General features: G+C 48.9%; 1 protein-coding gene across 5 annotated transcripts in view; it reads left to right on the top strand.

Moving 5' to 3' along the window:
* Positions 1-13,627, top strand: part of cdh24b (cadherin 24, type 2b) — an 85,102-nt gene that overhangs the window by 43,292 nt on the left and 28,183 nt on the right. For all 5 annotated transcript variants that reach the window (XM_023832640.2, XM_023832641.2, XM_023832642.2 and 2 more), the window contains exons 3-5: positions 771-1,065; positions 2,150-2,269; positions 5,520-5,687. In XM_023832640.2, the coding sequence (XP_023688408.2) occupies positions 771-1,065; positions 2,150-2,269; positions 5,520-5,687 (583 nt within the window). The remainder of the gene's footprint in view (positions 1-770; positions 1,066-2,149; positions 2,270-5,519; positions 5,688-13,627) is intronic.

Raw genomic sequence — 13,627 nt, 5'->3', positions numbered from 1 at the left:
GATGAAAGTTCCAGACCCGATAATGCACCGAAATTGATTCCTCTTTGCCCGGTGATGCAGTGCAGAGATGGGACCCCTCCCCCTACCGCCTCCGCCCCATCAACCACCACACCTGATCCACCACCCACCCCCCCAACACCGGCTGTTGTGAGACGTGCAGCCACGCTGTCTACTGTCTCAACAGTATTGTGAAAAATATTTCTTTCCTTACGGATGGATTGGCAGGTTGGAGGGTTGCCAGATTGTACGAGGACAGTCTGCAGTATATTTTGTTTGCACCTAAGGAAGGCTTGTTTTTTAACGGTTGCCTTCTGGGAGAAAGTGCCGTCGGGATTAAAGTGAAATTCTGCGGCGCACCCCAGCCCGAAGCGCGAGCAGGCCTACTTTCAGATACGTGTTAGGTTAATGTCACGCAATCTCTTGGCTTAACGTCGCCTGATAAGAACAGGCAACCTTTGTTTGATGTCACAAATGTCAGCCTGTCTTGGTGTTTTTCTTTTACCATATGAAACTCCACAGGTCAAAATAAAGTTGTTGTTAGTTCAGAGCTGAATTCTGACATAAAGTTCAGGTGGGTGTGTACCTCTGTTGTATGTTGGGCCAGCGTGGGCTAAACTTATTTATATGTTTGTTTTAAATTTTGGGGTTTTTTTTGGGGGGGGGGCGGATCTGTGTCCTGATTATAATGTGCATTCAGTGTTTTCACTGTCTTCTTGATTAAAACTTAAATGCGTGTCCCAGTCTCATGCCTTAATTTTTGTTTTGGGCAGCTGCACACGGACATGGACAGGGGTGACGGCCGAACCAAATACATTCTGCGGGGGGAGGGCGCGGGATCCGTGTTCGTGATCGACGAGAAGACCGGGAACATCCACGTCACCAAGCCACTGGACAGGGAGGAGAAGGATGAGTACCGGCTCATCGCCACGGCAACCGACCGCCAGACGGACCGCGCCCTAGAGCCCTCCTCCCAGTTCATCATCCGGGTGCAGGACATCAACGACAACCCGCCCGTCTTTCAGGATGGCCCCTACAGCGCCACCGTACCCGAGATGGCCAACATAGGTACTGCATGGGAAGAACATTAATGAGCCTAAACCTCATGTGGTCTCAGTTCTTGCAAATCTTTTTCGGCGCTTCCAGAGAAGCTCGTATATATTCATAAAATTATCAAAGCAAGAAAAATACATGTGCTGCATTAAATATGTGTATGTATTTAATGCTGTCGTCGACCTATTTAAATTCTTCAGATTTTACATTTGAGTCTATTTTCCCCCCACTTTCTGTCTGAGTTCTGTTCCATCTCTCCTCTTCCTTCCTTTGTCTGTGATGGATCAGTGCTAAGGGTCAGCTGTGGGCAGCAGTCTTCCTTACCCAGCCTGCTCCCTTGCTCTGTGACACTGTCAACGCTTTGATGTCAAAAACAGCAACAGCTGCTCCCACAATTCCCCTCTTCCCCGAGAGCTTGTCAGGCAGTGGCCCATGGGAAACGTAGTTCTTTTTTCTGACTCCATATCTCTTTTTTATCTGTGTTAATTTTTAAATAAAGCTGATAGTCTTTGATTCGTTCGGGGCACTGATAGCGCCTTCGAGAAGCGTTTTAGGACAGAGGGGAGTTATTAGAGAAGGAGAGCACAGTGGGAGGGAGCGCATGACAAATAGAGAAAGAATGAGAGAGAGAATATGGGGGATAATGAAATACACAGCAGGCAGGGAGCGAGAGAGAAAAGGACAAATTATTTTTACATTGCAGTGAGAGAGATGAAGCGGATAGGAGCGAAATAGCAGGACCACAGGGAAGCCCTGGGCACCACGTGTATTTCTGAGCGGAGAAGTTGCCACGGGTTATTGCAGCGGTTTGGATCTCGCGCTTTGAACATGTAACCGGCCTGGCAAGCACCCGGGACCCACACTCCTCTGTTAACCTCGCCGGCGATCTCCTTTCAGCCGTGCGAACCGCTTAGCCCGTCCGCACTCTCTTGGGCCCGCAGAGCACTTTCGTGTCGATCATAAACTCTGTAAACCCAGCCTCCCGCACACCGGGGTTAATGCACTCCCATTTAGTGTTAATTTACTGCAGAGTTCAAACCCCTATTAACCTTCTCTCTCTCTCTCTCTCTCTCTGTCTCTCTCTCCCCGTCTCCACCAGGTACGTCCATAATCCAGGTTACCGCGACGGACGCAGACGACCCCACCTACGGAAACAGCGCCAAGCTGGTGTATACACTGACCCAGGGACAGCAGTATTTTTCTGTGGACCCCCAAACCGGTCAGTTTCAAATTCATCTCTCTGCAAGTTTCATTTCCCTCCCAGAGCCCCCCCCCCATTCCCGCCGTCCCCGGCACGTCGGTTTTTTAATCACGGTTTCCGCCTCTCTCTTTTTCATCCCTGCCTCTCTGTCGCTCCCCATTTCATGCCTCGCTCCGGTAATTCGATCACGTCTGAGTCGCCGCGCAGGTCCGACACGGACACCCGTGTCCCTGCCACCCCCCTGGAGATGCACGCCATCGTAGCATGGAAGCCGCGCGCCGGTTACATTTCCCAGGAAACTGAACGTCTGCGCGAACACGATGTGGACGTGCCGCTGACAATGAATTACCTGTTAGGCTCAGCACCCCCTTCTGGCTGTGTGGTGTACGGTCACATGGGCTCTTTCTGCGAGGATGGCCATGTTCAGCTCCTCCAGCTGGTATCCGTGCTCTGTGGATAAATCCCAGTTTATCTCTGTGTGTATATTTCTGTATATTTTGGATAAAGGCGTCTGCTAAACACATAAAGGTCTAAAATCATCTCAGAGCTAATTCTCTGCAGGGGGGCTTTGTGGCTGTGATCAGAAGGTCGTTAGTTCAAATCCCAGGGTTGGCTGAGTAACTTCACCATTAGGGCCCTGAGCGAGGCCCTTAAACCCTAATTTCTCCAGGGACTGGCTGGTCCTTCCTTCCCTGAAATGTGCATCGCTTTGGATAAAACCTATTAAATAAAACAATATATATTTTAGGTAAAAGTGCATCTCAGCCGGACTCCACCAGATGTGCAGGATACTTCTTGTGTTCAGCAAAGTGTTAGCATAACTCTGCATGTGAGATTCCTAATGTATTTTTTCCCATTAAGAGAAGTCGGAGTCTGTGACCCCCATATTTCATATCCATATAATGTAATTAGTCAGCCACATTCTAATATTACTGTGGAGTATTAATATTAATAGGCTGTTCTGGTTGCTTTCTTTGCAAGTTAATTAATTGCCAGGTTAAACCCCTGTACTGAGCAACTCTGGGTATTGGGCTGGCTGTTTAATTTTCTAGCCGGGGACTGACTGCGTTGTCCTTCGGCAGGAGGTGGGATTTTTTGGGGTTGGGGGGGGGGGGGAGCTCACCAGGGTGATAGGCCACCTGCACAAAGTCAGGGGCTTTAAGTAGCTGTGTGTGTACCGTCCTCCAGCCCCCCCCCCCCTCTCTCTCTCTCTCTCTCCCAGTTGACTAGTTTAATTCAATTTTCTTTTCAACCACCTTTATTGGCATGGCAAACCATTCACCCTGCCAAAGCACTTCAGCGCCTAAAAAATATTGCGCAAAATAAAAAGGATATACTGCGTCTAATATCTGGGCCACTTGGGGGGGGGGGGGGGGGGAGGATTTCTACATTTACCTTTAAAGGTAATAATATCCATCAATGCATGAGGAAATATTTATTAAGGACTAGATACACTGTTGCTCTGTGTAATTCGATTCACGGTGCCCAGTATTTATTGACAGAGCCTAATAATTCTGTATAATCTATCCATCCATTTTCCATATCGCTCTTCCAGTGTAGAGTCACAGCAAGCTTCAAATCAATCCCAGGAAGCAGAGGGCACGAGCCAGGGGATCGTCCACTGCAGGATTTTATATAATTATGTATTATGATGTAGAATATAAAATCCATTTATTGATAGTGCTTGTCTCTTGTGATGTACTGACCAATGCCATTTTGTCAAAATGTTTTGGAGTTGGGTGAATTTGGGTAATCATGGAATAAAAAATAGGCTATCCTGTTGTTTCTAAATATACAGAAGATGTCACATTTTGAAACAAAGTAACGCTCTGCCTGTGTGACGTTGCCCCCCGCTGGCTGCGGGGTGAGGAGCTCGAGTCCTCTGGGGGGGGGCAGCTGGTCTGTGCTGGCTGCTTTAGCCCCCCCTCTCTAAGCTCTCCTACACAAGTGAACCTCCAGGTCTGTTGGCAGGGATGGAAGATCTGGGGCAGGTTTCCCTCCAAAAAAAGATATATGAGGAGAAAAATGATGGTTCTGAAGCTTTGGTGGGATTAGCGGCTGGCACTCCAGCTCCACACCCCCGGTAGTTTGACCCCCGTACCCAGCTCTGGGTGTGGGGTGGGTTTGCCCCAGGAATGGCTCTGAATCTCCCATGTCCTGCGGTATCTGGGCTCCCTGTCCAGGCTGCCTGTGTTTCCTGGAACAGCCTCCAGGCGCAGGTCCTCCTGCACCGGCTCAGCGCTTACGGAGGATGAACGATAGGAAGGAAACTATAACAGCTTATTAATAAGTAAAGAACAATACCCTCTCTGCTGGAAAGTTGGATGTATTTATAAAAGACAAGAATAATTGATTTAATCCATTATTAATTAAGCATTTATATTCACTGGATGAAATATTCTCACCATATTTTTGAATTTGCATTTCATGTCTGTCGGTACGTTTTGCAGGTTTAGAAGGATATACGATTGTATCCTGTATTGTACCAGTTTTTGTGATGGTGTGTGTGTGTGTGTGTGTGTGTGTGTGTGTGTGTGTGTGTGGGTTTGCATAGATCACATTCGAGGACCAAATTGTCCCCAAAGTGCAGTAAAACCTAAATTTTCCCTACTTTTGGGGACATCTTTTGAGGTCCCCATTTGGATAACCTCAGTTTTATAAAAATCTGTGAATGCAATCAAAAATGTAAAAATGTCAAAAGTTTTGTATTTGGGTTGGTTACTTATGGTTAAGGTTATGGATGGTTTGGGGTTAGGGGTGTCATGATTGGGATTAGGGAAATGAATGGACGGTCCCCATTTACATAGGAAGACCTATGTGCGTGTGTGTGTGCGTGTGTGTGTGTGTGTTCGTGTGTGTGTTCGTGTGTGTGCGCGTGTTTGTGTGTGAGTGTGCGTTTGAGCGGGTTTACCTATCCAATGTCCCCATAACGTGATAAATATGCATTTTTTTTCCCTTATGGGGACCGGTGACTGCTATGAAAAAACTAAAAATGCAAAAACTCTTGTATTTTGTTCGGTTACTTATGGTTATGGTTAGGGCAGGGTGGGGATCAAGGTTGTCATAGTTAGCGTTAGCATTTTTCCCATTGAAATGAATGAGCGGTCCCCATAAGGATATGTTTACCCTACATGTGTGTGTGTCCCCGCCCTGCTATTGGCTGGCATCCCTCCCAGCCTGTCCCATGTGCCCTGTGCTGCCTGGGACAGACGTGGACACACAGCGTCACCTCTCCTGTTTATTTGCACTGTACCATCCCCCTGCCCAGGTATCCTCCGTACAGCGGTGCCGGATTTGGACCGGGAGAGGCAGGATCAGTACCTGGTGGTTCTGCAGGCCAAGGACATGGGCGGTCACCTGGGGGGTCTGTCCGGCACCACCACCATCACCGTGCGGCTGAGCGACGTCAACGACAACCCGCCCCGCTTCACGCAGAGTCAGTGCCCGCCTCACCCCTCCCCCGCTTACACACTCCCATTAGCACCACTGACACCTCTGACTGTCTCTCACACACACACACACACACACACACACACACACACACACGCACACACACACACACACACACACACACACACACACAGCTGCCTTATTGCCTCCTGCACACAAACTGCTAATGACTCTTAATTTATCTCATTCATCGCTGCCTCTGCTGCTTCCGATTAAACTCCTTTCTCCTCCTGAAGTGTTTACCTTACAATCAGGTCCCACCTGCCTGTTCCTCTCCTTTGGCCCGAACCGCTGCACTCGCTGGCATCTCGGCTTCATTCATCCCCATTCCGATCCGCTACATCGTCGCCGAGCCTAAAACACAAACAAAATCACACCCCCCGCCCCCCCTGCCCCGCCGTCCCCCCTGGGAGTCAGAGGAACTGTGAAAGTTCCACACCGGGAGTGAAAGGGGCTGAATTCGGCGTTTCTCGGCTGTTTGATTACAGGTTTAGAGTCTTGCTTGATGACAGGCGCTGGGGGGATGGGTGAGGCGGGGGGGCGTGGGCACTGGGGGGGGGGGGGGGTGCTCTGCGTGGGCCCGTGAATCCATGACGCGCTGTACGAATTTTTAAAAGCCACGACATCCGCTCAGCATCCGTGTGTCAGCGGCAGCTGATGAATGTACTGGGTGACGGCCTTAACGGGTCCGCCTGTCAGATCTGTGTGTTTTTGTTCAACTACATGGCCCGGCGGGGGGGGGGGGGGGGGGGGCGTGGACGGATTCAGCGACTGTTCCATAATAAATTTTACTCATTTATTTTCCTGGGGGCCACTCGGGGGCTGCCTGAAAGCCCGGGGAGTGATCTTGCTCAGCCTATTATATAATTTGCCCTTTGAATATGAGAGAATGGGAGTGACAGGAATGTGGGGGGGGGTAGGATGGAGGGGGGGGGGGGTAGGATGGAGGGGGTGGGCAGTCATGATGATAAACACGGCCATTTGTCTTAAGAGGAAGTGGGGGAGTAAAGGCAGGGAGAAACCAAAGTGTGTCGAGTGGAGGTATTAGAGCGGACGGTGCTGCTCTGACCTCCCGGCACGCATGCGGACGGCCCCGCATCTTCACAAAGCCAAACATAAGACAGGTTTCACAATTACGCAGCGGTCGATGCATCTCTGGCGCTTTCCACAGCCGCCTTTGCCCCCACGCTGGCGTCAGGCATTCTTATCGGACAGCACCGTGCAATTAGGCCCCCAGGAAAAGTGGCCGTTGCAGTTAAGATCTCAATCCGCTGCTCCCCACGAGACGAGCAAACGGCCGCGTCTGGCCAGCGTCGGAAAACCGAACGCTACGGCAAGCCCTCGCCGTCTTGATGTTGTAAATGTCGTGAACACCGTCACGAAGGAATGGATGGCCTCTTGTGGCGCATGCATCCTTTCGACTGGTTGGCGAAGAAACTCAAGCTCTGCGATGTGCAAAAGAATCTGTTTATGCCGCCGGATGCCGCTGTGATTATAAGCCGTTATTAGCGACTACAGCGAACTCTGTGAGCACAGAGGAAGGTTTGACCTTTTCTCGTCATTTAATGGAACTAGTTTTTATCTCCCGAAATTTACTTTGTGGTTCCCAATGTCAAAATAGTTATAACGACGCTATAAAGGTTTCATAAGAGCAGGTTGTGCCAGTTTATGACTGACGCCATAAAGGTAAAGCAGAGCAATTTACAGGTGTGATATTCTCCCTTTGTGTGTTTTATAGAAAATGGTATTTCTCTCGCCTGCTGCCGTCACGCCTTCCCAGGTGTTATTCCGGGATGTTCTGCCCGCCGCTCTGTGCAGCTCCTCGTCCCTCGGATTGAATCGTACGGAGCTGTGACTCACGTTCAGCTGTCGCGGATCTGAATGATAGGTGCGTTCTGAGTCAGCGCGGCGGGGAGTCTGAGTCAGCGCGGCAGGGAGTCTGAGTCAGCGTGTCGGAGGGAGGTGGCCCGGCCACCGCGACATCTGGGCTTGGGTTTGAACATCGGCCCCCGGAGATGCGAATAGCAGTCAGGGACGGTCGGAGAGCATGGCGAGACGGCAGGATGGGAAAGGATGCAAGGGCCTGGTTCAGGGTCACGCAGTGCTTAGTACGGAGACCTCGCACCTCTGGAGATCAGGGTTCGAGTCTCCGCCCCAGTGCTATGTTTGCATGTTCCCTCTGCATCATCGTAAGGTTTCCACCGGGTACTCCGGTTTCCCCCCACAGTCCAAAAATATGCTGAGGCTAATTGGAGTTACTAAATTGCCCTTAGGTGTGCATGTGTGTATGAATGGTGTGTGAGTGTAGCCCTGCGATGTGCTGGCCCCCTATCCTTGGTTACTACTCGCCTTGCAGCCGTATTTTCCAGAATAGGCTCCGACCCCTGCAATCCCGCCTAGGAAAAGTGAAATCAGAAGCACAGCCTTGGATATCTGTGTTTGTGGAACCGGAGAATAAACCCATAGGGAAGCTGTTTGACTGATCAGTAATACTTTTGCCTCCTATTTGCATGACATCATGTGACAATGCACTGGTGTGGCCCTCCGCCCCCCGCCCTCCGCCCCCCGCCCCCAAGGCTCCAGCTGTCAATTATGCATAAACGATCTCTGAAACTGACAGCGACACGCTTGGTTTGGAAAGCCAATATGTGCAATTAGCCTTGAACCTGCCCCCTCCCCCCCGCGGGCTGTCCGCTGGGCCTGCTCGAGGTGTGGGGTGTCGCTCGGCCGAGCCGCTTGGCGCTGATGAGCTTCTTCAGCGATCTGGCACCTTGCCACACCCCTCGCATGCCAGAGCGGGCCACGAGATTGATCAGGCGGTTCAGGTGCCAGAATTCCAGCCAGGCAGGAACACCACGGCTGAAGGACTTATTTTTAAAACGTAAAGACTGTGAATGGAACAATAAATCATTTCTTACACGAAAAAGAAACTGAAACCTTTGATTAGGGCATACAGCACTTTGCCGTCCTGTTTACATATTTCAAAGGAAGCGGTGTGGCAGAGAGGGGGGGCAGTGGCCCCAAGTCAGGCGCAGGTGTAGCAACAGAGACAGAAGTGTGGAGGTATGGTGCAGCGGCGGAGGAGTGATATATGGGGTTCACAGACGGGGTTGTGGCTTATGGATAAGAGTTCATATGAAAGGGGTGTGGCTTTTAAGCAGAGGTCTGATATACAAGTGGGGGAATGACACACATGTAGGGGCGTGGTTCATATGAAAGAGGCGTGGCTCTCAAGCAGAGGTCTGATATACAAGTGGGGGAATGACTCATGTAGGGGCGTGGTTCATATGAAAGAGGCGTGGCTCTCAAGCAGAGGTCTGATATACAAGTGGGGGAATGACACACATGTAGGGGCGTGGTTCATATGAAAGAGGCGTGGCTCTCAAGCAGAGGTCTGATATACAAGTGGGGGAATGACACACATGTAGGGGCGTGGTTCATATGAAAGAGGCGTGGCTCTCAAGCAGAGGTCTGATATACAAGTGGGAGAATGACACACATGTAGGGGCGTGGTTCATATGAAAGAGGCGTGGCTCAAGCAGAGGTCTGATATACAAGTGGGGGAATGACACACATGTAGAGGCGTGGTTCATATGAAAGAGGCGTGGCTCAAGCAGAGGTCTGATATACAAGTGGGGGAATGACACACATGTAGGGGCATGGTTCATATGAAAGAGGCTTGGCTCTCAAGCAGAGGTCTGATATACAAGTGGGGGAATGACAAACATGTAGGGGCGTGGTTCATATGAAAGGGGCGTGGCTCTCAAGCAGAGGTCTGATATACAAGTGGGGGAATGACACACATGTAGGGGCGTGGTTCATATGAAAGGGACGTGGCTCTCAAGCAGTGGACATGATTTATAAGCTGGGGGCTAGCTCATAGGCAGGGGCGTGCTTCATATAGAAAGGCATGGCTCACAAGCATGGGTGCGGTTTACAGGCACGGGTGTGGTTTACAGGCATGGGCGTGGCTTAGACACATGGGTGTGGCTTAGAGGCATGGGCGTGGTTTACAGATCGGGGAGTGTCCTTCTTATCTCTCTTATGGGGAAAAACAAGAAAGTCCCCCTTAAAAAAAGAGAAGAAGAGACACTTTATTTATGTATTTTCTGCACGCCTGAGTAGTGATGCAGTCAGCTACACCTGGGTTTTTCCACCTTGTCTGTAATGCCCCTGGGGCGACCGGGAAGATGAAGAACAGCGGCGCGTCCCGGAAGACGCTGACCGCTGTCCGTGGTGCTGAACGAGCTTCCAGCCACAGCGGGCTGGATCCACAGCTCTCCGCTCGCTCTCTCTCCGCCTGTAATGTCTTTAACACCCCTGGGTCACAAAGGCCAGTTTATGGTTTTCCATTTTAATAAAAAGCAGCTGCACAGGTCCATCATCAGGGCCGCATGTGTGGGGAGCCGAATAAATCGCTGACACTCCTGCTTAAAGACCGCGCTGTTTGTCTAGGAACAGAGTTCTTATATACAGCACGTATGATTACTGAGCGGTGATTAGGGGTGTGATAAGACCTGCGCAACGGTGATTATGGGTGATTTTAAAAAGTCTTCAGTTTATGCTAAATAGGCACCCCGTTAAGAAGCATTAATGAAAGTACAGATCCTGGCAAATCCTACCAGAATGCTTTGCTGCTGCAGCGCACCACACCCCATACTGTTGTCGAGTTCTGATCCAGCCTGGTACCGTCTCATCATTGACAGATGCCCACTGGCGCTCCCACCCCAGAAACAGCTCTGTGGTCGAGGTCCGGAGGGTAACGTTCACGCCTCCTAGTTGGCAGACAGATCCGTCTTATTCGAAGCCAATAAGCCTGGGGTGAGATGGAGATTAAAGATTGTGGGGATTTGAGGGGTGGAGCCTGGGGGTGGAGCCTAAGGGGCAGAGTCTTGGGGTGGAGCCTAAGGGGCGGAGTCTTGGGACGGGTGGGTGCCTCTCTGTTACGGCTATATTTCAGCCCACGGGAGAAAACTTAAAAGCTTTTGCCGCTGTGTGTCACCTTAGATGAAATAAACAGCTTTTGATTTTTTTTTTTTCATTCTAACAAACACCTGGCGTTTCCAAGCACCAAAGTCGCTACCGGACCTTACGAGCTGCAGAAAGGTCGCTGTCAATCACTCCCACCCCCCACACATGTGAACGCCGTGCCAGACGTCACCCCCAAGCTCGCGATGCCGAGAGCTCTGCGCTCAGAGGAAGGGCGCCGCTAATGGGAAGCTTTTTGCACCTCAGAATCACACTCACTTTGGCTCACGGCTTTAAATGACGAATGGATTTCCGTGCTCGTTCCCCTTAATGCGATTCACTCTGTTTTTTCTGTTCCATTTGTGTGCACATCCTTACCATCATTTCAGTCGGCCACAGTGTTTGCATCAGGATGGTTCTGTATTATTAAGTTTTATATTCAAATTATTTAAAAGTTGACTGTTTATTATTACGTATTCAGTTACTTTATTTCTAACTTCTGCATGGCTAATTAAGCCATATGAATGGTTGTGATTTTATGGTGTTGACTGATTTCATTTAGTGGATTATGTGCTGATGAGTGGGGACGGGGTTTGTGCCGGTGGTTCAGGGGTTTGAGTCCCACCGTGTTCCCACAGGTGTGAAGTTTGCTCTTTCTCCCCAGCATGTGTACCATAGTTCAGCTGAGTCACTGACTCAGCCTAATCGTGCACCTGTGCTTTTGTGTGAGTGAACACTCTCCACTGCACTGCCGTCCAGTCCAGCCTGCGCCCTCTTCCACACCCCTCGCTTCCTGGGTCCTGGACCCCAGTGATCCCACTCAGATGATCCATTACTAAAAAGGAATGGGAGAATAAATCCAAATCGGCTTATGTCCGAATGTTCCACTCTTGTGCCGGTAGATTTTCCCAGATCCACAAAGGCAATTTACCCATCTGCAAGCTAAGGGGTTCTTTCAATAATATGGCACAACCTTCTTGATACTTCTGAGCGCAGCACATGCAAAAAGAAACTCAACAACTGTGCCTTGTGTCCAGTGGTTGGCTTTTAGCGTTTCAGCGTTTAGGTTCTAAATGGGCAATCAAAGGTAGCTCCCCAGCACGGCTGATTTCACATCACAATCGTGCTGGTTGCCTCAGTCTGTTTCTAATGACGTTCATTCTGACTATGATGATGAAATGGAAGTTTTCGGTGTTGAATAGGAGGGGAGGTAGAGGAATGATACAAAAATTAAAAGTCTAAAGCTTATCTATTTGTGCTTTTTTTCCTTATTACCAGTCACTGAGTTTCTAAAATGTCTTTATTAAAATTCCAAGAAATGGTTATTTCATTCAGCATGCATTTTTTTTTTTTACTTTAAAATATATTAAATTATATTGCATGTGCCTTACGTGTCCTTTTTGGGTTTTAATCTTCTTCAGTTGCTGAAGCCATTAATACATCTGTCATATGTAGCATTGCCCAGTTGCTTTTTTATACCTGCAAAAGCATATTTTATTCACTCACAGCCTACTGGGAAACAGAGATATTAATAATTGACTCACTGCAAAAGCTTGTTGAAGTCTATGGTACAGTAAGGCCTCAGAATTACAGACAAAAGTTTGACAAATTAGTTCTTTTCATAATAATGTTTTAATGTAATCTGTTTTTAATGCAGTTGGGCGGTTTTAAAATTTTATCAGTTAAGGTGAGACTACAGGATTTAACGCTACGGACATGAAACTCGCACACAGTTGATACCGTGTCGATGCATTGTTCCGGAGAGGGGTTTATCGGGTGGTTGCAAGGCTTGGTAATCTTAACTCCACCATTTGATTTCCACCCCAAAAGGAAGCCGACCGGTAAACGCTCACGGAATTCGCACTAACTCACAAAGGTAATGCTGTATCGATCCCCAAACGAGCTTTTACTTTTTAAAAACGGCGCACGCTTCCCCCCCCCAGCTGGCTGGCAGTAATTACACTTCATCATTTCGACGAAGCAACACATGGGCAGTGACAGAATGAGCGTGCGGTAATGAAATTCACTTGCGGGAAACCTGACTCTGGACGGCGGTTTGCGGCTCTCAGAGCCGGTCTCGCTGTTTGCTTTGGGATCCTGCGATTGCCCCTCGGTTTCGCTGTGCTGCGATGCGGCTGCCGACTCGAAATGAAAGCGCTGTTTCCATCTGTCCCGTTACCGTGACTGGCGCATAAAAACAAGTCTCCCATATTGACATTAATCGTATTTTTTCTTTAATTAATCTCAAAGTAAACAGTTTACATTTTTAGAAGCAGATTCATCAGTGGTTTGATGGCTATAGCTTTGCATCAAATCCGATGACGGATGTTTTTTCATGTACTGTTTACCTATAGTATAATTAGTTCACGGGTGAAAGAATAGATTTTTCTTACTCTGTTTTCATTCACGATTTACTGTAAGCAAATTGTATTACTGCTTGCACAATTAAAGAGGATTCAACCGAGGGGAAAGACCGGTGGGCGTATCTGAAATGAAGAACTAATGGGATTTATCAAAGGCTCATTCATACTGCGGTAATTAAAACTAAACTGCTGTTTAAAAATAATATTTCGGGAGCGAGTGTCTCCAGTCCGAATTCTGTCGACCAATTAACTGAACATTAATTCAGCAATTGCTTATGGTCCAACATAAGTGCTGGCGAATTTAATCAAGCTGTCCATAACATGAAAAGCCTGGTTCATTTTACCGGTAATGGGTAAGGCTCGGCGCTGGGGACAGATGGATATCGCACTGTTACACGCTGTACTTGCTAATGCAACTGAATCATTTTTATTAATGGAACGCCATTGCTTGTAACATTTCCGTCACTTTTACGAAAATGTCCCATCCTGCTTCCCACACTGAATGAATACTGTGGCGTCACTGTGTATTTCGACCGAATCCTTGGGCTTATTATAATGTGCCATTTTTCATTCATGGTGGGAGGGTAACAAGATG

This window comes from Paramormyrops kingsleyae, chromosome 4, assembly GCF_048594095.1.
Source record: "Paramormyrops kingsleyae isolate MSU_618 chromosome 4, PKINGS_0.4, whole genome shotgun sequence".
Lineage (NCBI taxonomy): Eukaryota > Metazoa > Chordata > Actinopteri > Osteoglossiformes > Mormyridae > Paramormyrops > Paramormyrops kingsleyae.
The sequence above is the reverse complement of the archived record's forward strand: the minus strand, read 5'-3'. Positions and strand labels throughout refer to the sequence as shown.